The sequence below is a fragment of the Mirounga angustirostris genome, unplaced genomic scaffold (assembly GCF_029215605.1).
Source record: "Mirounga angustirostris isolate CCGP_5_RB_7025 unplaced genomic scaffold, mMirAng1.0.hap1 SCAF_3, whole genome shotgun sequence".
Lineage (NCBI taxonomy): Eukaryota > Metazoa > Chordata > Mammalia > Carnivora > Phocidae > Mirounga > Mirounga angustirostris.
In genome coordinates, this window is record NW_026991711.1 from 78,790,549 (window position 1) to 78,814,145 (window position 23,597).

At 49.6% G+C, this 23,597-nt stretch overlaps 1 protein-coding gene across 3 annotated transcripts; it reads right to left on the reverse strand.

Moving 5' to 3' along the window:
- Positions 1-269: 269 nt before the first annotated feature.
- IL17D (interleukin 17D) lies at positions 270-22,435 on the reverse strand. 3 transcript variants are annotated; one of them, XR_008505644.2, is made up of 4 exons: positions 22,306-22,435; positions 21,646-21,941; positions 3,668-4,392; positions 270-1,804 (listed from the first exon to the last, which is right to left on the reverse strand). XR_008505644.2 is itself a non-coding variant. In XM_045869147.3 (3 exons), exons 1-3 carry the CDS (start codon positions 22,318-22,320, stop codon positions 4,074-4,076), a joined length of 630 nt encoding a protein of 209 aa, XP_045725103.1. In that variant the 5' UTR covers positions 22,321-22,435; the 3' UTR covers positions 270-4,073. The 3 variants fall into 3 exon arrangements, 1 of the variants encoding a protein (XP_045725103.1); XR_008505643.2 differs by having other exon boundaries at positions 318-992; positions 1,575-4,392; XM_045869147.3 differs by having other exon boundaries at positions 270-4,392.
- Between the last annotated feature and the right edge of the window lie 1,162 nt (positions 22,436-23,597).

Sequence of the window (23,597 nt, forward strand, 5' to 3'; positions counted from 1 at the left end):
TTGTGATCTGAGCAAACCTGTGTCCACATATGATCCACTTCTGAATCTCATAAACGGTCTGCCGCTCCGCCTCTGCAGCCCCCAGAACAGGAGCCCGGGCTGCACAGCTGGCAGGGCGGGGGGGGGGGGGGGCGGGGAACACGAGGACACGTGGGGGCGCGCTTCACAGAAGCTTCCTGACTTCTTAGGAGGCAGCCTCACCTCTTCCACCCGACCAGAGCGCTTCAGAACCTCAAAAGAATATTGTAAGAGACACCTTTTTAAAGTCCTTGCTAATTTAAGAGATTCGCACTGAGACAAAATAACCATAGCGTGAGTGGAAAGAGGATAGTAAGTTCCGTGTTGCTGACAATTCAGAAATCCATACAGCGACCTCGCGGGGTTGTTTGGGGGTGATGGGGAACCCCGGCAGCTGGAACAAATGAAATGCCAGAGGCACTTGGAAACCCCATTTCCCATGGGAACGTCACGCTCTTCCCTTCCATTCCTCTCTCAAATCAGAGCGGGTTCAGCAATGACCCTTTTCTCCCTTTGCCTTGCTAAAAGACCTGCGGCAACCCGAGCAGTTTGGGTAACTGGACCCTGAATGTGGAACTGTTGGCATCTGTGATGGGTTTTGGTTGATATTCCCAAATGATTCTGTTTTTATCAAGCAAGCATACAGTAGATATACTGTCAGTCGGCTGGAAAAAGTCTTCAGTAACCAGCGAGGTGCGTCCGTCCCGAGGGCTGCCTGGAAGCCCTCCAGGTAGAATGACTTGAAGGAAACGTCGGCCCGTGGCGCTCCCTGGAGAGGAGGGGCGAAGCCGTGGACCTCCCACTAGCAAAGTGTGCTGCTCCGTGAAGCCCGGGACTGAAGTGGCCGGCCCGCGCGGCGCCGCTGCGTTCACTGTGGGCACCGGTGAGCGGGGTGCCTAGGCCCGCGCGGGAGGGGCCGCTCCTCCACCCCGGCTGTCAGGACTGCTGTGGCCGGCAGCTTCCCCAGGCCTTTGCTGAAACACAGTAACAAGCTCTCTCTGCTCCACAACACCGCGTTCGTATAGCAAGGGAACAAAATTCTGCCCAATAAACTCTCCTTATTCCCTGAAACAGTATCTCCCCAGACTATCACCCCCCTCTCCCTCCAACATATTTTTTTTCAAGTTTTAATTTTAATTGCCATTAGTTAACATTCACTCCAACATATTCTATCTGGTTGCTGCTGCCTAGGGATAGATATTTTATTTTTTATTTTATTTATTTTTTTTAAAGATTATTTATTTATTTATTTGACAGAGAAAGAGAGAGTTCACAAGCAGGGGGAGAGGCAGAGGAAGAGGGAGAAGCAGGCTCCCGGCTGAGCAGGGAGCCGGATGTGGGGCTCGATCCCAGGACCCTGGGATCATGACCTGAGCCGAAGGCAGCCGCTTAACCCCCTGAGCCACCCAGGCGCCCCGATTTTTTAAACTTTTATACAAAAAGTCATTGTAATGACCTATCCTTGCTAAAGCAGTAAACATAACATGAAGAAAGAATAGCTTGATATTTATTTTCAGTGTAGCTTATAAATCACTGCGGCCAGTATGTTCTCATACCTCCTATGTGCCAGGCGCTGTGCTTTACAGACGGTGTGTGGTCCTCACAGGGACTGAAGGAGGCGGCACCATCCATTTATAAGGGAGGAAAATGTGGCTCAGATTCACGGGGCCGCACGTCCTGTGAGGAGCGGCCCGCCAACGCCTAACTGTGCTCTGACAGCCCGTGCAGGGTCTGCTTTCGGCCGAGGACGGAGACTGTGCCTGCTTCACAGGTGGCTCTCAGGGGCCTGGAACAGGGCAAGTGCTCAATAAATATTAAGTGGATGAATATTCCATTCAGAGAGAAAACACAAAGAAAGGTTGCCTTTCCGGTTCTATAGAATGGAAAGCTAAATTTCTTCCACAGGGAATTTGCTACCTTTTCACAAGCTAATTAGTTAAACTAATAATAAAAATAAAACCGTGATAGTTTCCCCAAATGTCTACTCTCCTTAAGTCTAGTCTCCTCTGATGTTTGCACTATTAATATTTGAGTAGCTGGAAAATGTAACCCAATAGTGGCAGTGAATGTAACGATTACCCAAGCCACTGCTTTAAAAGCAGTTTTTCTTTTTAATTTATGGATTTGATATTATTTTTGAGCTGGCAATGAAAGATTGCTCCGGACAAGAATGTATTCCAGATATACTACCACTGGGGATACCTTTTTTTCCACACACACCACTCCCCCAGAGATTGAATGCAGAAGTAAAATTCCCCAGATTGTACAGAACTATCCACAGCTAACACTTTCAATTTTGAATTTCTGAATTTTTGGAAAATCTGGATTTTGCTCAGCAATGTATTTTTCACATACAACCTCTGTCAATACAAGTTGAAAGTTCTCTCAGTGAACCTTCCATGTAGATCAAACTAAGGCTAATACTTGGTAACTAAGGAGCTAAAGCTCTGTTACTGACAGCTGAAGTTTGAGAGTGAAATACATATAAATAGGGACGCCTGGGTGGCTCAGTGGGTTAAGCGTCTGCCTTCGGCTGGGGTCATGATCCCAGGGTCCTGGGATCGAGTCTTGAGCCGGGCTCCTTGCTCTGCAGGGAGCCTGCTTCTCCCTCTGCCTGCCACTCCCCCTGCTTGTGCTCCTCTGACAAATTAAAAAAAAAAAAAAAATCTTAAAAAAAGATACATATAAATAAGGGACACTTCTTGGCTTGGTTGGGGTGTCACAGAAGAGAGACTGACTTTGCAGGAGTAGTTGATCTTTCAAAGACCAAATCAGATCTTAATTTAAACTTCAACCATAAAATTACGATAAAGTGAAGACTAAAATAGTTTCCTCTAAAAATGAGTGGAGCCCAGAGAGAAATGCACACAGCCAACATGCCCTTCACCTACAATTGCTTTAATGATTTAAAAAGAACTTGTCACTTTTACAAATAATTGTGTTCAAGGACAAACTTCCAGCCTACAGAAGAGAGTATGGTTTTAGCTCACACTGAAGGATGTAGAAAAAGAGGCCCCCAATACTGATTTCTGGAAATCATAAGCTGGCCTGCTTCTCCTATTTGGCTAGTTCCTGAAGCCCTTGCAACTAAGCTAAGACTTGGACTCTTCTGAGAATTGACAAAGATAGCACATTCCACCTCTTGCCCTGTCCCACCGTGACCTCTTATTGGGCTCCACTTACTTTCAAAAGTGAAGAAGTATTTAATTGTATACATCTGTGGCCATTTATACAGTCACGAACAAACCACGTTTGAGGTTTCTGGAATGCCTGGCCAGCCTGGGGTGAGCTGAGCCTCCTGCGCTTCTCTTTTATTCATGGAGCAGCCTGTGAAAATCTTCACGGAGGTCACATTCAACCCTGTCCGTTTTGTTATGGCCAGCAACTGGGGACAGGCTGAATTCAGGGACTCGGGCCCCAGTGCCAGCTAAAAAGTTTATCTGAGGATTCCAGCTGTGCTTCTAAAAAATCTTACCAGAGGAAGTGACAACAGAATGGTTATAAAATACATGTCAAGTAAAAAATTTTTAATATACTCAAAATTCCTAATATAAAAATAGTTTCTGCCTCATTGAAAACATTGAACAAAAAAGTAGGAATATATTCCACTTAAAAAAAAAAAAGCCCCCTTTTAGAAGCACCCATTTACCATCTATCTTGTGAAGGCTCGCCCCGCTTCCCAGAGCGTCCTAAGGGCGCCGCACTGTAGCTGGGCGGTGGGGGAAGGGTCTGAGCCCGGAGGGCCGCGGAGGGAGGGCCACGAAGACACTTCTGCGCTTGCCAGGCTCCAGCCACCTTCCGCGGGCCCTGGCCGTCCGCGCCCTGCCTGCTGCAATGTACGGGGTAACCTCCCGGCAGCCTTCACCGACTCTGTGCTGCTGCCTCCAGGAAAACCAGGGGATGATGCTGTGTGCGCGTGAGCTGCCAAGCCGCCGGGTCAGAAACCTCTCCCGTTCGGTTGCGGCCTTTACCCCTTTCCGTCTTCGTTTTCGCTCCTGGGAGGTGGAACCAGCCCGCGCGCTCCAGGGAGAGGGGCCTCGGACAGCGGCAGGGCCTCAGGGCCGGCCCGGCTTGTCGCTGGGGCCGAGCAGGAGCTTGGGGCCCTGCTTGTCCACGCTGGAGTTGCTGCTGTCTGCTTCCTTCTCCTGCTCGGGGACGCAGGTGCAGCCCACCGGCACGGTGACGTACTCCTCCGCGTACACCGAGCGGCCGCCCGCGCAGGCCGAGGTCCGCCGCAGGATGACGGTGGGCATGTACACCGGGGCGCTCCGGAAGCGCAGGTCCTCCTCCCCGAAGAGCCCGGTCAGGCAGCCCCTGCACAGGCAATAGGCCTCGGGCAGGTACTTCGGGTACCTGGCGGGGTCGTAGGAAATTCTGCAGGGAAGAGAGCACGGCTTTAGTTCACGCTTTGGGGCAACAGGAACACATCGCGCGCTGAGAGAGGGCAGCCAACAGAAGATTTTTGCTTCTGGGCTCAGGAAGTATTGCGATCACTGTTTAATGGAGCAGGAAGAAAGGTGGGGCCGGACAGTTCATCCCGCAGTTAGCGTCCATGCAAGATCCCAATCTGAAACAGATGCACCATGTGACTTTCTGTATATTAAATGGTGGAGACAGTTTATAGCCATTGTCAGGCCATTCCCTAAAAATGCTTTCAGAGTCTGTGCCAATATACATAGAAAAGTAAAATGTATCTATTCATGTTAATGACTGAAATTCATGTACAACGAAGCAGGTTCAGACCCTGCGGCTACAGCCCAGAGGAGGCGGTAGGGGGCGTGGGAGAGGTGGAGCGGCGGGTCCGCGAGCCGCATGCGCACTGACAGGCGACCGCCGCACCCACCAGAATGTAAGATGCCCTCCCTGCTTTGGCCACAACTCCAGCCCTGGGCCCCAGAGCCGTGGTCCCTAAGGCCCCAGATCTGCCTCTGCTCCAGACACTGGGCTCTGCAGCCCCAGATGGGGGCACATTCACCAGGGTGCCACCCACACCGGTCCCCAGGAAGGGGCCACCTCTGCAAGAAGCTAGCTGGCCCAGGTGCCACCTGGCCTCTGACATAGCTATCAGCAAAGGCAGCTGCAAGACACCTGTCCAGAAGGTCACAAGGTGGGCCCTGTGTCTGTCGGGGTCTGTGTGCCCTCCTCCGTGAAGGGGCCAAACCCATGCTGGGGAGGGCAGGCTGGCCAGCCTGGGACATTTGAGAAGGGAATGCTAGTTTAAATGTGATCATTTCCATCCATCCTCCAAAGCTCTCTATTTTCTGGTCAGATGCCAAGAACCAATGTCAACACCTACAAAACAGCCTGCTACCACAATGCCAGGGGAGTCTAGGGCTTGGCTGGGCCGGATGGCTCCTTGGGAGAGAAAATAAAGCACCTTCAGGCAGGACTCTGCCCTCTGCCACCATCCCCTGCAACGAGCCAAGAGGTCAAAGCTGTGTCAGGTCACTAATGGAGACCCAGGGCTCCTCCGTAATGTCCCCTTGCACAGGGAGGCACTGTCCCCATTTCTCATGGGATTGCCATGATCCCAAATTCTCATTTCCATGACTCTCCCCACTTAAAAAACACATGGAATCCTCTTACAAATGTTTCTCTTTCTTCTGGAGCTGAATCTTAGGGACCCTAAATTCTCAGAGTCAGAAGTCAGGACTTCTAACCTCTCGAGCAACACACACATTTGTAGACCCAAAATGTGCCAAGCCCAGGAGGGCCCCCAAAAGTGCTGTGCCAATGGGAGCCTATGATATAAATTTTTTAAAATGAGGTGTGCCTAGAGGTTTTTACAGCCAAGAACTTGAGGTGTGTATGGTTTCGCATCCAGGTTTCTGGCCAGCAGAATGTGGCTCCATAGGGAGGGACAGTGGCCCGGGCTGGCCTTCACCCTATATGGCTTGCACAAGTTTTCTGTCCTTCAGGAGGAATCCCCTCTCGACTAGTTCTCTCATACATCCTCACTGCTAATGACTAAAATTCATCCACAAAGTTAAGAAATTTCCAATTAAGAAGTATGTTCAGACCATCCAGTTAAAGAATGGGGAGTAGGGGGCTTCGGAAAGGTAGGGGGGTAGGTGAGCAAGCAGTGGGGTGTCCAACAACAGAACTGAGGATTTCTTGCAGAAAGGAGCTAAAAGGCCGACAGCCGGTGGTGCTGACTGGGGCCAACTGTGGGCCTATCGGGTAGGGAGGCAGAAGCCTGAATGGACTTGAAACATGGGAGGGACAGGGTTGTTACACTGATTGGCCAAGAGGCTTCTCCATTGAGGAGCTCATGTCAAGAGGAAGTGTTAACTCTCAAAGACAGGAGTCCCAGATGTGTAAGGAAAGTACATGGGTTTCTTTTTCTGTTTGGATCCAACATCTTTAGACATTAGTGGATTGAAGCATGACTGGGTGGGGAAGAGTTTAGAAATGGTTGTCTTCACGCAGCAACAAACTGACTCCCCACCAACTACATGCCATTTACACAGTACGAAAGAACTCAGGGAGCCAGGCCTCCCAGAGCGCAGAGCTGGGGTGCCCACCCAGGCACAGTGGCTGGGTAACACCTGCTGCACGCGGACGGAAAGGAAGCCAGTGAGTCCAGGAGCCAGCAGTTAAACTGGACGACCCAGCCCAACCTGCCACTTGAGCATTCTAAAGCCAAGAGGGACATTTGCAAGTACTTGGCCACTGTTTGAATGTGGGGGATGAGGTCAGAGGAGAGTCAGCAGTGACTCCACAGCTTCCTGTCGGGGTGGCCAGAAGAATGGGAGTAGCAAGGAGGCCCCAGGCCTGGGCGTCCCTATAGCGGTTGAGCGCTCAGGCACAGACACCTTCACCTCCCTTCTCCCTGCTGTATGACAAGGGCAGAGTCAAGGGTGAAGGCTAATAAATCTGTTATGTGCAAACAGGAACAGGGTGGGGTGGGGACTGTCTTCACAATGTAAGTCATCTCTGAAGCCAAAACATTCAAATTTATACTGATTTTGTCTATTCATCCTTCCCTCCAACATGAACACAAAAATAGTAGTTGAAAAATATTTTTGAAGCTTCCCATCACTACTTTTTCCTCACTTCTGCCATCAGGAGCTTCTGGAACATAATGAGCTCTATCCTTGCAAGGAATGATAAAGCTGTCCACCCTTACTGTTCCAACTTTTTCAACCTCCTCTGTAAAGCCTTGCTCTCACCCCCGATCTGAGGTATGCGGAGGCACAGCTGTGGGGGGACAAGTCAGGACAAATCCAAACTCCTCTGCCTTCAAAGGCCTCTGCAGCATGGTCCCTACTGCATACCTTTCCAGCATTCCCTCATGGTCTCCTCCTTTGCACATCCTAGCCTACAGTCATCCCAAAGCGGAATGCTCCTTGCATGGGCCGCAGCTAAGCTTCTGCTCAAGATGCCCTCTCCCCAAAACCAATATCAAATCTTGCCGTATTTTAAGGTCCAATTCAAATCACTAAGAGTTTTCAAATTTCCTTAGTCAAATTCATCCTCTTTATCCCCCATATCCTCACAACACTTGGTGCCTGTGAGATAGGGCTACACTTTTTCTATGTTTTCTCCTGGGAGGGAAGATTCAGGGCCGTATTCTTACTCATCCTTGTGCCTTAACATGAGAGTAAGAGTTTGGTAGATGGTGAGCTAGTGATGGTGAGTCTGGACTGCACAGCTCCCTGTCCTTCATACCCTTACAACCATATAAGGCCCTAACTTGAAGTTTGAAGGAAAAGGAATTTATACTATCTCCAGTCACCTTCAATATTTATTCAGCAACATCTGAGTGCCAGTGACCTTTCAGGCAATGAGGATAGAGATGAAACATGGACCTACTATCCAAGGACTCATCATCTGTGGGGATAAACACTTAAGAGAGTTCATCCAGCCATGGCCACTGGAAAGGCTTCCTGGCAAAGGGGGTTCCTGGTGGATTCATCCAGATGAGGAAAGGAGAAAGGGGAGTTAGCACAGAGGGCAGAGCCTAGAGCCCAGGGACCATGTCAGCATTAGGAACTGTGGCACAGGACGGGAACTACAAGATGATGCTGGGCTAATCTGTGGAGGCTGGGTCATAAGGGTCCTCAAATTCATAGTGAGGAATTTGGATTTGATCCTGAAGGCAACGGGGAGGATGTTAAAAAGTAAAGTGACCCAATCAGATGGAATTTTAGACAGATCTTCCTTACTACACAGTAGAAGATGGTCTGGAGCCCAAGAGAGAGGTACTGGCTGAAGATGGAGATTTTTTAATTATTAGCATATAGATGGTGGTTAAATAAGATCATTCAGGGAGGTGCATGGAGAAACACAAAATGAAAGACAGGGAAGAGGAAGGGGAGGGACAGAGGGGGAGAGAGATAATCTCAAGCAGACCCCCACTGAGTATGGAATCCGATGTGGGGCTCCATCCCACAACCCTGAGATCATGACCTGAGCTGAAATCAAAAGTCAGACGCTTAACCAACTAAGCCACCCAGGCTCCTGGGAAAACCAACTTTTAAGGGAGACTGTGTCTCACTGTGGAGATTGACAGAATCAGGAGTGGCATTCTCCAAGCGAAGGAAGGCAGACGCTTAAGAGGGGCTGGCCAAAAACTGGAATTGATGGAGCCCTGGTTTACTGGAAATACAGGGATGGAGAAACATGTTAAATGGCACTATGAGGATATGACCAACAGCATATAGAATGCTGGAAGTTCAGCACGTTTGTTCCAAGGAAGAAAGGAAGGGAGAGGACCCAAAAGAACACTGAGTAGAGTGACATAAGTATCAGGGACATGGGGCATCACTGACCTGCTTTACACCCCCCCGTCTCTGTGCAGTTGTGAATTCAGCAACTTTTTATTTGCAAATGTCTCCATTTGGATGAAAAACTTATGGTTGCTTAAAAAAACATACCAAGCCCAAACTGAGAAACTTTCCAAAAAACAACTGACCAGTACTCTTCAAAAGTGTCACCACAGTCACAAAAGACAAAGAACCAAGGAACTGTTGCAGACTGAAGGCCGCTAACAGGCCTGACCCCCAGAGGCTGCGTGTGAGCCGGGGTGAGGTCCTGGGGCAGACAAGGGGTGTTAGTGGGCCTGCTCTGAGGAAGGGCTCCAGATTCTAGGATTGTTATCAACAAGCATTTCCTGATCTTGATAATTCTGCTGAGTTATGATGCTGCCATTTGGGGAATCTGGGTAAAGGGTACACAGGAATTCTTTGTACTAATTTCACAAAAGGTTTTTGTTAGTTTGAAACTATTTCAAAATGTAGACCTAAATAATATAACAGAAAAAATAGAGAAAAAAATTTTAAAGTTCTAAAAAACCACTTATGAGATAATCAGGGAAATCTGAACCTGACTGAATATTTGAAGATATTAGGGAAGTATTAACTTCCAGGTGTGTTAATGGTATTGTGTGGTTTTATTTAACAGAGTCCTGATCTCTTAGCGATACACACCAAATACGTGAGTGTACAGACCCACACACGCACAAACAGCGCTAAATGCCTGTGAAGTCACAGAGTGCCGGAGGAATCTGCCAACTGGAAGGTTAGTAGTGATCATTAATTCAGCAGAATTGGCAATGCTCAAGCCAGCCCACCAGGACAAAGCAACGCAAAGCGCACAGTCGGATACGTGGGTGGCTGGAGGCTACGGCCCCAGGGAAGTCTGAGGCCCATTTGGAAAAGGAGGGCTGAGCCGGACAAAGGAGGGAGCGGAAGTGCTGAGCAACCCACACCCAGGCAGGAGTGGCGAGCAGGAGACCACGGGGGGAGGGAGGGGGGATGGAGACTGCCCGCAGGTCCCTGCAGCTGGAACGCTGTGTGTGCACGCCTACGTGTGCTGGGCGGAGATTTAGTAAGACATGTGAAAGGTGGACGGGAGCCTTGAAGACCAGAGCAAAAAGCCTGGATTTTACCTTCCAGATCACAGGAAGCCACGCGAGGACTGGAAGCATGTAGACAGATGATCAGTGGACGTTTAGAAAGGCCATTCTGATAGTGGCGTAGACCCAATTACAGGACAAAACTGGGATTGGGGAGGAAGGTCAGTCACAGTCTGTTCAAACTCAGTTTCCTCCTCTGTAACGCCAGTGTGACCTGGGGCATCAGAGATCCCTTTCAATTCCAAGTAGCTGGGAGTTATCGTCTCTACGCACCACAGCACACAGGTAGCAATCCGTGTAACAATCCCCATTCCATGTGTTAATGACAGGCAGAACGGACAGTCACTTGGATGCTGTGATGGTCAGAAGGCTCATCATCTGACTAAAAATATCTGTTCCACCCCCACCAGTCGGCCCCCCAGGACTGAAATTTCCACTGTCACAGTGACACCTCTGGGCTAAGGCATTATGACAAAGAGACATCTGCCTACCCCCACCTCTGCCCGGGACATGGAACATAATAAGGCATATGCATTGGCGTTTTTCAAATTGTGGTTTTATGACCAGGAGGTTTCTCTTAAAATAGAAAGGTGCTACCAAGGGGAGGGGGACAGATACAATGCATATTACACCCCTGACACCCAGTATGGTGGGTATCGATGCCAGTAGGTACCATGGAAGACGGAGAGCACAAGATGGACACATTCTGAAGGACACTAGTTGGGGGGGGGGGAGATGGGGAAGAGATCAGGATGAAAAGTCTGGAAGCCTTGGGACAGCCAAGGGACAGACACAAAGCTAAAGCATGTCACCCCAACCTCCTGCCTTAAGAGTCTGAGGAAATTATCAGCCTGGAGTGCTTTCTGGTTAAAGAAAGCTACCACAAAAACAAGACATCAAGAAACCGCAACACGGATCCTTTTCTCTTACCAAACATGGAAATGCAATTGAATAAGAATCCTGCACGGCTGTCTTGCCCCCTTGTGAGCAATAATTCTTTTGTCTTTACATTTTCTGCATGCTGCTCTGTGGAAGCTTGGCACCGGAACATACTTGAAACAAATCAAGTTTTCCCCTCTGATGGGATCCAAAAGTGTCCCTGGGGCCACGTGTGAAGCTTGGCTTGAGTGAGTGACAGCTGGCCCAACTTAATCCAAGAACAAAGGACAAGTCCTCCAGGGATGATTAGAGGTGATGGAAACTGAGCTTGGAGAGGAATGTGAGTGACAGCGGAGACAGAAAAGAGCACTGCCCCTGGGACCCTGAACTTGGTAGGAAACAATTCGAAGCGGTTCCCCAAGGACTGCCACCTGGAGAACAATGAGTACATTCCAGCAGACAGAACCACAGCCACCCGATGTGCTCTCAATCTGATGCCCAAGTATAGCTGTGGCATTTACTGGCACAAACTCATCGGCATGGCTCACCTTCCCGCTTTGCAAAACATAAAATTATTTTGATCTCAAGACAACAGAGGCTAAGTATGATTGTTTCACAGCCATTCCAAGACCCCAAACCAATGGAACAAAGTTGGGGAAAATGCCTTCTTGGGACTGAAATGGTCTAAATGGAAACAAAATTGCCTAAGTAGTCAGTCTGCCAGATCTTAAGGTCAATGAGTTCAACTCATTGTTGATTACTTTTTAAAAAAGGGCAGGATGGAAAAAAAAGGGGGGGGGGCAGGATGGAGTCAATAAGAGTCTTGAACCTAAAATTTCAGTCCTATTTAGTTACCAACATCATTGCCTCTGCCTGGTTCTTTGTGGCCAAGGGGATGGATCTGATTCCCAGGCTACTTCCTCCAGCTTCTTGATGGCAGGACTGTTAATGTGATATTTTTATCAATGATTTCTGCTTAGAAAGGACAGCTGTAATCCACTGAGTTTCTGAGATTCCCTAAATTAATCTATAAAGTGCAGTTCTAAGCAGAATCCCAGTAGAGTTTTTGTAGAACTTGGCAAGCTGATCCTAAAATTCGTAGAAAGAGAAAAAGTCCAAGAATACTCAAGACAATTTTGAAAAGGAAGGAAGAGGACTCACTTTACCAGAGATCAAGACCTTCTGAAACTATGGTAATATGCAGACATCCGGCAGCCCTCCGGAAAAACTGAGGAGAACCAATTTCCCTTCCCAAGAGCTAAGATTCTTCTGCAGAATACCTGTCTTTTTGCCCGGGAAGTGGGCAATAAAAAGAAGGAGTAAACAAGAGTTCCAGACTGGTTTTCAGACCACCTGTGTGAGAACCATGTGGAAGTCGGTTAAAAACACAGATTCTCACACTTGACCCCCTGATTCAGGAGCTCCGCATGCCAACAAGCTGCACAAGTGACTTGTCTTGCCCACTTGATGTGGGGACCCACTGACAGTCAGCAGAAGCCCGTTCCACAGCACAGTAATATCTCCGAAAGGTAGGTAGCCACATATCTATTGACTGCAGTTGATAGCAAACAATTAGATGATTGCATTTTCCCAAATACACCCAAATTTCATGATCCTACAAGTGTAGGACTCCCTACGCTGAGAAATCTAACTAATACAGCAGGTCACTGTTAACCAAACAAGCAATTGGCATTGTAGAGAGGATGGTGTGCAGATCTCAATTGTGCTTCACTGGAGGTCCACAAATGAGCTTTCAAAACTAGTGATCACTATTCCCCCACCCCAGAGATTCAGAATTCATGGTTCTGGCATGAGGCTGTTGGGATTTTTTAAAGCTCCCCAGATAATTCTAACATGCGACCCTGGTAGAGGCCATTAGGTCTCCAGATCTAAGAGAGATAATGAGTCACTGAGATGGGGTTTATGTAACCTTCCAACCTCTTTCTCCCTTTGGAACCAGCCCCGCAGCTGGGAAGGGGATGGTTAAGAGACCATGGGGGAAAGAATGGTGCATGACGAGGCCCAGAGCTGCTATGGGAGGGCTGTGTTCGAAGGCCAGGGAGTAGCCAGGGTCATGAGGACCACAGTTTCCCTCTGCTGGAAAGCTGTGGCCAGCAGCCCCATCGGCTCCACCCTCTCTCCATTCCCTAAGGCCTGAGAGAGCCAAGATCTTCAATACATGCTGCCAAGGAGCTCTGAAAAATGCTCTTCTGGCCCCTACAAGAAAACATCAGTTGTGCATTTCTCCTGAAAGAGGACATGGAAAAATCAGCCTGGGAGAGCGAAGTCTGACCTGGCACAAATGCCCTGGAGTCAGAGCCCCAGCAGATTTCATCTGGCCCTCTTCACTGGCCAAGGAGAGCTAGGGGTCAGCCCTACCCCCATGTGGGGACTGTGGTTGACTTTGGTGTGATCCTGAGCTTGGCATCAAGGTCAGCCCTGAAGCTGAGCCAGTGAGGCAGGCTCCAGAACTGACCAGGCTCTTCTGCCAACTGGGCTGGCTCTGGGCTACTAGAACCTGGGAGGACTCAGCCTGTCCGTCCTCTCTCTTTACTGAGAAGGAAACCGAGGCACTGACAAGGTGAGGGGCTTGTCCAAAGTCTTCCAGCTCACCTGGCCTCATCCCATCCACAGCCCTGCCCACACAGCCTCCTACAGTTCAGGGATCTTTAACAGCCAGATGCTTCGTCAGTGCTAAATCTACAAGCAGGAAATCCACTGATACCATGTAAAATCTGTTCATCTGGGAGATCAGGGAAGACCAGAGAGAGACTCATGGCTTGGAAAAGAATTTGGAAGATAACTTGGAAAAAAAAGCTTTCCCAGAGGGAAAGAGAGAAAGAGAAATTAGAATGAGGGCCAGAATTTCTCAAAGGGTTTTATTCTTTTGTCACGGCAAATGCCACACATTCAGTGCAGCTGGGAAATATCTCTTCAAAGGAAAAACATAGCTCATGCCCACGGGGTGGCTTAACTAGCTTTCCAGGGGAAGCTGCAGAATTTGGGTTCAAAGCCATCTTTGATGTGTCCGTCCTTGGGGCAGGCGGGTGAAGCGCCTGTGTGCAGAAAGGGTGGAGCCCACCTTGATCTGAAATGAACCAGCTATTGCCATATATTGGTTATGAGGAATAATTCATATCAAAATGTTAGCCTAGACTATTTAATTCTGGAAGAGTCCTTGGTAGATTATTTCCTCTTTGACCTCATTAATTTAGTGAGCAATGTACTCATTACCATCCTTCAAAATCTTCATGTGTCATTTCTGGAAGACAGGCACCGTAAGGAATTTCACTTCGTGGTATGTGTGTTCCTTCCAGGACTTGGCCCAATTCTTCTGTTGGTATTAAGAGTACAAACATTCTATTCAGGTGAGGAAATTTGGAAGAGGTGACGATGGAATGAAATATTATCATCATCCCTGGTTACTCTAAGAATGCCAAAGTAAAACCCAGGCAGTTGAAGAAAATAACTATCAAAGCAAAACGAACGTATCTATTTTCAGAAAGAGAGACTTGAATCCCATGACAATGCTCTATGACAATGCTCTTATTTTTACTCTGTGAAACACTGATAGGTGCAGTAGAGCCCGCTATATTGAGTAGCTCAGAGAAAAAAAATCCACGCAGTACTTTGGCCAATTAAAGGTCACTTATCCATAAAAAGTTCTTGGGGGTTGGGGCACCTGGGTGGCTCAGTCAGTTAAGCAGTTAAGCGTCTGCCTTTGGCTCAGGTCATGACCCCAGGGTCCTGGGATCTAGCCCCCTAGGCCCCCAGTCAGGCTCTCTGCTCAGCAGGGAGTCTGCTTCTCTCTCTCCCTCTGCACCCACCCCCTAGTGCTCGCTAATAAATAAATAAAATCTTAAAAAAAAAAAAGTGTTGGGGGGTGGGGTGTACCAACATTTCTTAAACCAGCTGTCGGAACCATGAGTGTCTCGTTTTCTACAACAACGGGTTTGGTGAGCCGTACCCCCACCCGCCCGGCAAGCTGGAGCTGGAGACTTCCCCGGCAGGCAGGCAGGCACTGCTTCTGCCCTATCCGCCTCCCCTGTCCCTTTCCCCAACCTTCCTTTCTTGAACAGAGCAGTACCACGCTGAGACAGCACAGAAAGGACAGGGCACCTGCGCGCCTACACCATAGATAGATATTTCTTGAAGGCCCACAGACTTTCTTAGTTCTTAAGCCATTTGAATAACCTGTAGATTTGAAGCAGGGACCCAGAAAAAAGTGAACTTGCTAAGGAGAATTATAAACAGGAAAGGACACCCCTCAGTTCCAAAGATCACACGGCTGGCCGGGCCTCCCCAGGCGGAAGGGAGGAGGCCTGGCCTGCGGCCGCAGGGGAGAAGATGGGTTGGCGCAGTGCTGCCCCCTCTCGGTCACAGTGGACGCAGAGACCCCGTGGAGGCCCCCACCCTGGGAGGAGGATTAGAGCCCGCGCATCCCCAAAAGGCTTCAGAGTGTGGGGACCACCGTTCTTAGTGCTGGGACACAAATATGCAAATGCATCCCGGGAAAGGGGGCATTTAAAAGAAAGATAATATTTTAAAAGGGGACTAAGTGCTGTGGAGATAACTTCAACATTATACTAACTTCCCTCACTTTCTCTGGTTACTGTTATATTCCCTTCACAATTTTACAAATGACATGAGGGAAAAGTGATGTGAACGGTGCCCTGTGAAGGTTCGAGGAAAGCGGCGGGTCTGACTCGGGCAGTAGCTGGGGAGTGGACGCAGCTGTTTCTGCAGTGGGAAAGGGGACTGTGATGGACAGTCCCCGGGGGGTGGGGGGGAAACAGGATGTTTGGGTTAGCTGAACTGAAACGTTAGAGGAGGTGAAGCACAAATATCCTTTTTATTTCAACCTTTCCTGACGAAAACCTTCCTGAAGCGCAGTGTTGCTAAATATCCGATGATAGATTTATCGGAACATGAAGGTCATCCCCATAAATGGGCATCGCTGGTCTGGCCCCGGGGACAGTGGTGACCTTGCCTGACCCACACATGAGCTGGAAGCTGTTGCTGCTGCTGTGCCCCTCTTCCCCCCAAAAGTCACCTGCTGGAAGTTCTGGTAATAGGGAGTGGTGCCAACTTGGGTTCTGCATGGGAAAGTATCAGCCTGTCCGATCCGGTGCCTGCACTGTTGGACCCTCCTCCAGCCGTCCTCTGCTGAGACAGCCTCCGACTGACTGCAAGGCTCCCCTGCCCAGCTACTGGGGGAGGGGGGCTCACCGCCTCTTCCAACTCCCTGCTGGGGGTCACCTCTATTTTTAAGTCACTCGTGCTCCCCATGCCCTTTCCTCTCTCTTCTTTTTCCCTGTCCTGTTATTTCTTCTTTCCATTTATTCCCTCGCTGTTCTTGCTACCCATGGAGTTGTTTATTGAAAAATAAATTTAGGTAAAGTCTCTTAAATTCACAGGAGGAAAAGAGTTATATAGAAAAGTAGCAAAGCCTAAAATTAAATTGTTGTGCATTAGTCATATCCTAGAGAAAAGTTATCTTTAGACCATGACCCAAAATTGAAAAATATAAACAATTTAAAAATTACTTAGACTATTGGTAGGTGTTTATCTTTGGGGTTTCAACATACATGAGTGATGTGTACCTTTAAACCTTAATGAACCTCAGAGTTCTTACAATGTATTTCTTACTATGACAATCTGGCTTAAAAAACTTAATGAGCAATTACATTGATTTTATTTTTGGCATTTTTGTTTCTAAAGCTTAAGAGAAACAAACATGATGCCACAAAGTAAATAAGAAAATATTTTTATATTCTCAAAGTTGAATGGTGCTTTTCTACTAGCACATTGGTCTGCAGCATGGGCTAGATAGAATCACAGATCCGGGATGAGATCCTGGCTCTACCATTTAATGCCTGTCCCCCCACCCAATCCCTTCACGTCTCCAGGCCAAGTTCCTCATCCATAGCAGCTTAGTTCTGGGGACACAAGGGGCCCTGAAAAGTGCAGTGTCTCTGCTGTCAGCTCTATGGCCTGTAAGAACAAACAATTCTCTTCAGACCAAAGCTCAGGGAAAATCAAAGGCTGTAGTTACCTGCTGAGTTTTGTTTCTTCACTCTCTGCTTTTTCCTCATGGTTGGTGAATTTCCCTTTCTGCTTTCAATTTAAAAATGAAGATGTTTTTGAAATCAATAATACATGCACATGGTAGAAAATTCAAAAGATAGGAAGGAATGAAAAGTAAGTCTCCTTCCTCCTCCATCCCCAGCTTTCCAGTTCCCCTCCTGATGACAGGCACCGTGATAACCACGTTCCAAAGATGCCCCTGAGTGTGTGGGGTGGTGTGTGTGTGTACATTTAAAAATAACATATGTATGTTATATAATAGCTTCTCTTTAACACACAAATAACACTGTACTGCGCCTTGCCTTGTTGCCCTCTATGTTGGTGATGGACTGGTCTCCTTAGGCAGGTTTACAGCTGCCCCATTCCTCTTTCTGGCGTTTTATGGCATTTTATTGAACTAGTTGGCTATTGGTGGGTGTTGGGATGGTTTCCAATGCCCTATTGCCACAGTGGAAATGCTTGTACATACATCATTTGGTACACAGACAAGTGTGGCTGGAGGAGTAAACCAGTACCTGGAATTGCTAGGTCAAAGAGCGCGTACATTTAAAATGTGGATAGCTAATAGCTGGTTGTCTGGACTCATACCCTTTGCTGTATGAGGATGCCTTTTTCCTCACCTCCTTGCCAACAGAGCCTGGTGGGTACCCCCAAAATAAAGAAAGGTTTCTCAGCATCGTTTTAACATGCATTTCACTTTAGGATGCCTGAAGCTTGGCATCTCTTTGCGTTTCACATAACTAACTCATTTGACCCTCCTTCCCCAGCAACTACCCATGACCTTTGTTCCTCCCTTTATTACATCTTTTTCTTATTGGTTTGTAGGAGCTCTTTAGGAAATGAGCCCTTTGTGACATGGGTTGCAAGTATTTTCTCCCAGTTTCCCCTTGTATTTTTCTAATTTTATTTTATTGTTTATTTTGCCAAGAAGAAATGGCAGATAATTGTGTAGCCGAATTTATGTCTTGTCTTTTATGGCTTTGGGGATCTATAAGCTACTAAATAGGCCTCTCCACTCCAACACTGTAAATATAATTGACTGTGTTTTTCATGTGTTTGTGGTTTTATTTTTACATTTAAATCTTTCAGTCATTTGGAATTTATTTATTTATTTATTTATTTATTTATTTATTATTTATTTTTTAAAGGTTTTATTTATTTGACAGAGAGAAAGACAGCCAGAGAGGGAACACAAGCAGGGCGGGTGGGAGAGGGAGAAGCAGGCCTCCCACCAAGCAGGGAGCCCGATGTGGGGCTTGATCCCAGGACCCTGGGATCATGACCTGAGCCGAAGGCAGACACTTAACGACTGAGCCACCCAGACGCTTATTTGTATATAGAAGTGAGATACAATCATACGTTTTTCCAGTTGGTTACTCAGTTGTCCCAACACCATTTTGAATGAGCCATCTCTCTCTTCAAAGTATGAAAAGCTGCCTTATAATCCAAATTTCTATTTTAAATCCTGTCTTATCCACCTAAGAAGTCCTTTCTGTGCTTTTCAGTATTTCTGAGAGCGGCAGTCTGTTTCCCCATCCATCTTCCTTAGGAGTTCTCTCTGTTTTTAGCCTTATGTACTACTTCTAATTCCATGCTTATGGATGCACAAGTGAGCACACTCTTCCCCCCCAGGATACACAGGTCCCACGGTGACACCACTAAGAAACCAGTCCTGTCCTATTCTACACACTGCTTTTTGAAGAGGTTTTGAGCTCCTACGTGCAATGCTTTTTCCAGTCTTCCAGTGACTCAGGAGGCAGTGAGAAGTGATCAGAGGTCAGGAGAGCAAAGAGGCCATCTCCTGGTGGGAGAAGGCAGGGCCCACTTTAGCACCCAGCAATCTGAAGTCCCGGCCCAGGGCCCACCCCTAGACCATCCTTCGTTCAGAGAGTGTAAGCCTCCATTTGCTTGCGGGGGGAGCAATTTCATCAGTGTTGCTAAATAATAAGAAAAGTAATGCAGATGATACCATCGTCAGCCACCTGATACAGATGTAGCTCCTACTCCCAGGCCCAGGTAGCACAAAGGTGCCAAGGGTGGACCTGGGCAGCTAGACCAGGACCACTCTATACTGTGTGTTGTTCTTTTCCATGACCTCCTTTAGCCATTCCCTCCTCCCTGCTGCTCTTGGATCTTTCCTAGGAGACACAGGTAAGGTAGTAAGGGCAACTCAATTTACCTTACTATGCAGAATTCTAGGGCTAACAACTCCTGATCTGTACTTCAGCCCCAATTGCTCTTCTGAGACCACACTGCCAAGTCAAGCAGGACATTTATACCTGTGCTCCTCTTCGGCACATAAAACTCAACAGGTCTAGTACTGAATTTACTTCCCTTCAAAAACTCTCCTCATTCAGTTTCTCCGTTTTGCTTAAATACCATCAACAATCCAAGCCAGAAACGTGGGAGATGCCCAACAGGCGCTCTTGAAAAATCACTGTGTGTTACTCTTCTGCCTTTCGGGCCACAGCCTAGCCTGGGAGACATCTATTTGCCAGGAGAGCTTAGAATTCATTAAAGAAAAATGCAGACTTTGCAGCTTCTGTCTGGAGAAGCCAAGCTGTTGTTTTGAGAGATCTTCCAAGTTTCTTTAATGCCATTTAGCATATCAAAGGTGTAATATGAGGTTGGAGGAAGAAAGATAATATAAAAGCCCACCCTTCTGGTCTGTGGGAATGATGGGAAGGAAGAGGCAAAGCAAGAGAATGAAGCCACCAAAATGAATGGCTCAACATGTGTGTCCTGAGGGCATCAGATGAATGATGAGACAGTGAAGGCAGGAGGGAGTCCTGGGCCTGACTTCCATGGTGGGAGGGAGCTCAGCCACAAGTGAACTTGGTCCTCTGCAGAATAGCCAGGAGGAGGGAAGCCCCCTGACCAGCAGGTGGAGGCTTGGAGAAGCCTGGATTAGTTTTAGACAAAATCATTACATTTTCTCTGCATATCTTTTTTTTTTTAATATTTTATCTATTTGTTTGACAGAGAGAGCACAAGTAGGCAGAGAGGGCAGGCAGAGGGAGAGGGAGAAGCAGGCTCCCCACTGAGCTGGGAGCCTGACGTAGGGCTCGATCCCAGGACTCTGGGATCACAACCTGAGCCAAAGGCAGCCGCTTAACCGACTGAGCCACCCAGGTGCCCCTTTCTCTGCATATCTTAATAGCAGTGTGGACCCTCTCCTTCTCCCTCACTCCCACATATGATCATCATCCACCAAATCCTATCACTTTAACTTCTTTAAGTAATATCTTTCAAACTGACCCTAGTCTCACTTTTTCCACTGCCCCACTGCCTAAGTTCAGACCCTAACTACCTTTTGCCGGAAGTATGGCGTTCGTCCTGTATCTCCCCTTGGATCCATCCCTCATCAGGTATGCCTTCCCAAAACACAAAGTGGTCACATGACTTCCTTCATCAAAAAAACATCCTACAGGATACATTTCAAACTCGTAGCATTGCTTTTAAGGCCAAATCTAGTTTCTGCTCCCCTCTGCAGCCTCCTCTCTTGCCACTCCCAGCCACATAGAAACACACCTGCGCTTGCCATTCTTCCGTCTCTTCCCCCTTGCAATAAGCCACTCCTTCCCTCTGAACCACTCTTGTCCTTGCTCTTTCACTGAGGGCTTTTCCACGTCTGTGGCAGTGTGAGGGCTCCCTCCTTGTACCGCGAACTCTGAGCCCCTTGAAGATGGTGGGACTCAGCAGTTAACAGCAGGGAAGGAGACAGTCATAAATGTGTGATGGGGACACTCCCACCACACTATTCCCTACACAAGCCCCAGAACACCCCAACCTCCCTGCTTTGTACGTTGTTCCTTTCTTCTGAGCCGACCTTTTTACCAGGCCAATTTCAGAGTTATGTCCATTCTCCAAAATACATTTCAAATGCCATTTTGATCCCCCTCACCACGTTACACCATCACACACTTATGATTTCCTGTCAAATCATGTTCTGCCTTGTATTATGGTTTCTTTACCAATTATCTCCACTCCTCCCTTAGACTATAAGCTCTGAGGATGGGCTTCTGAGGGTTCAATGCTCAACAGTGTCTGGACCACCACCACAGGCACTCAAAAAATGTCTGTAGGGGCGCCTGGGTGGCTCAGTTGGTTAAGCGACTGCCTTCGGCTCAGGTCATGATCCTGGAGTCCCTGGATCAAGTCCCGCATCGGGCTCCCTGCCTGGCAGGGAGTCTGCTTCTCCCTCTGACCCTCCCCCCTCTCATGTGCTCTCTCTCTCAGTCTCTCTCTCTCAAATAAATAAATAAAATCTTAAAAAAAAAAAAAAATGTCTGTAGACTGCCACACTAGAACTTCACAGGTCTCCTGTACAAAATTCTATAAAAACTAATGAAGGATCACTTGGCTTGGTCCCTTGTGGAACCCACTGAACTATATATCTGACAAATAGGCACTCAAGAAACATCTGTTCCATATTAAATAGTGAAAGGGTAAACAACGGGAAGCAGGTTTCCTTCGAGGGAGGTGATGAGACCTTTGTGGGAATGAATTACTCCAACCCAGTCTCTGCTCCGCCTCTCCCTACGTGCCCTTCCCCGCTCCAGCGGCCCTGCCCGGTCCCTCCCCGCGACCTACCGAGCGTCTCCCGACCGCCCCGCCCCTCCGCACCTGCCCCACCCCACCTGCCCTCGCCGCTCACTCCCTGCCTGCCACGCCCGGCCCCGCCCTCCTCACTACCCACCTCTTTCGCTGGCCCCACCCACCGCATCCCACCTGCCTCGCCCGGCCCCGCCCCGCCCCGCCCCGCCCTGCCCTGCCCACCCCACCACGGCCCCGCGGCTCACCTGTAGGCCCACGGCGACACACTGCGCAGGTTGGTGGGCGGCCGGAAGCGCCGGTCGCCGGGCCTGCCCCCTGCCGGGCAGCTCGCGTTACGCGCCTGCTCGCGCGGCCCCAGCTGCAGCGTGTGGTGGAAGGCGCCCAGCACGCCCGCCACCAGCCGGCCGTACAGCTGCTCCAGGAGCTCCTCCGGCCGGTCGGCGCAGCCCCGCGGCCGCGCCGGGCGTCTGCTCGCTCTCAGGGCGCCTGCGGCCCGGCCCGGCGCCAACGCCAGCAGGACGCCGACCACCAGCATCCAGACCTGTGAGACAGGCCGCGCTCAGCGTCCGCGCGCGGCGGAGGAGCCGCGCCCGCCCGCGCCCGGCCCGCCGCGGTCTGGGAGCCGGTGGGCGCCCCACCCCCGTCGCGCCGCGGACCGTGAGGCGGGCCCGGAGGATGGGTGCCGACCAGACCGGCCCCCGAGCGCCGCCCCCGCCCGCCCGCCGCCCCCGGGGGCCCCGGGACCCTGCCCTGCGCCGGCCCGCGCGTCCCGGGCCGCCGCCGCCGCCGCCACCCCGAGCCGGGGGCCGCGCGGGAGGCGGCTGCGGGGTGCGCGTGTGCGTGTGCCTGCCGGGCTGCTGCGCCCTGGGCTGCGAGTGCCTGTGACGGCCGTCCGCGCCGCTTACCCCCGCACGCGCCATCCCCCGGCGGCGGCGACCTCGACGCTCCGCGCGCCGCGCCCGGCCGGTCAGCGACGGAGCCTGCGGGGCCCGCGCCTGCGACGCCGGAGCCCGCCGCCCTCAGACTCACGCCCCCACACCCTCGTCATCCGCCCGCCTCCCTCCCGCGGGGGCTGCGCGGCCGAGGAGGGGCCGGCGCGGGGTCCCGGCGCGGGCAGCTCTGGGTGCCGGCCGTCTTAGAACCGGACTGGGCTTGAGTAAGTTCCCTCGGGCGTGTTGTGCTCCGCGGCGCCGGGCGCGCACGGACCAGCCGGCGGCACGAGGTCGTCGCCGGGCTTCACAGGAACGAGCCGGGGCTGCACCCTGTGCCTCTGGGACTGGAGCACATCTGCCCCCGGATGAAATGCACTCACCAGTGACCCCGGCATCCCCCCGCTTGTCAGGAGAGAGCCGCACCACCCGAGGGCTGGCCAGCCGCGTTGATTCGCACCCGGCGAAAGTGGCGGCTTCCGAGGCCCGGGAAGAGCGAGCTCCCGACTGCGTGCTGCGCGGCGGGCGAGGAGGACGAGCCGAGGTGGCGGGGCCCTGCACTGGCGCTGGCCTGCCTGGCTGAAGAAGGCCTGGAAGGACCCGGCCTGCAGATCTCCAGAGCTCCAGAGTGGGGCCAACTTTGTGAAGTTAGGGGAGACCGATTTTGGCTCAGGGCAAAAAGATTCTTACAGTAATTAAAGCTCTCCAAGAAAAGAACAGGCCATCTGGAAAAAGAATGAGCTAAAACCTAGAAGGATTCAGTTCTTTCGGACGACTTCCTCTTCTGAGACTCCATAGTTCAAAGAAATAAATTTATTAGAGATTTAAAAACTTCTTTTTAATAGGGTGAAAGGAGTCCCTTTCTCCTTTCCCCTCAACACTCATGAAATGAACCTTCTGTGCCTCTTCTAGCAACTCTAAAATCAAAGTATTAAAATCCCCCAACTTGTATTTCTATGTCTGTGAATGGGCATCACTTGGTCTGTTATAATGTTGGAGAATTCCTACTCCATGATATCTGTAAGTGCAAGCAGTCTTGTAAAATAATATTCTGTGAATAAATTAAAAGAAATATATTTAAATGAAGGAATTCTATATTATACTTCAAGAACACAAGAAAACTTGCTCATTTGTTCTACAAATTAATGCTTTTTAGGTGGCAGGCTAATGAATATGGCCATTTTACAGTAGTCATTCTTCAAAAATGAAAACAAAAGTCATACCAGCTGAAAGTGTAGAAAATAGGTAGTTTATGCCTCCCTGAATGG

What these genes read in the sequence shown, in the direction of transcription:
- IL17D (XM_045869147.3), bottom strand. An exon ending in GTGTCGCCGTGGGCCTACAG is followed by an intron (nt 4,393 to 21,645) that starts GTGAGCCGCGGG and finishes TCTTCCCTGCAG; the next exon opens with AATTTCCTACGACCCCGCCA.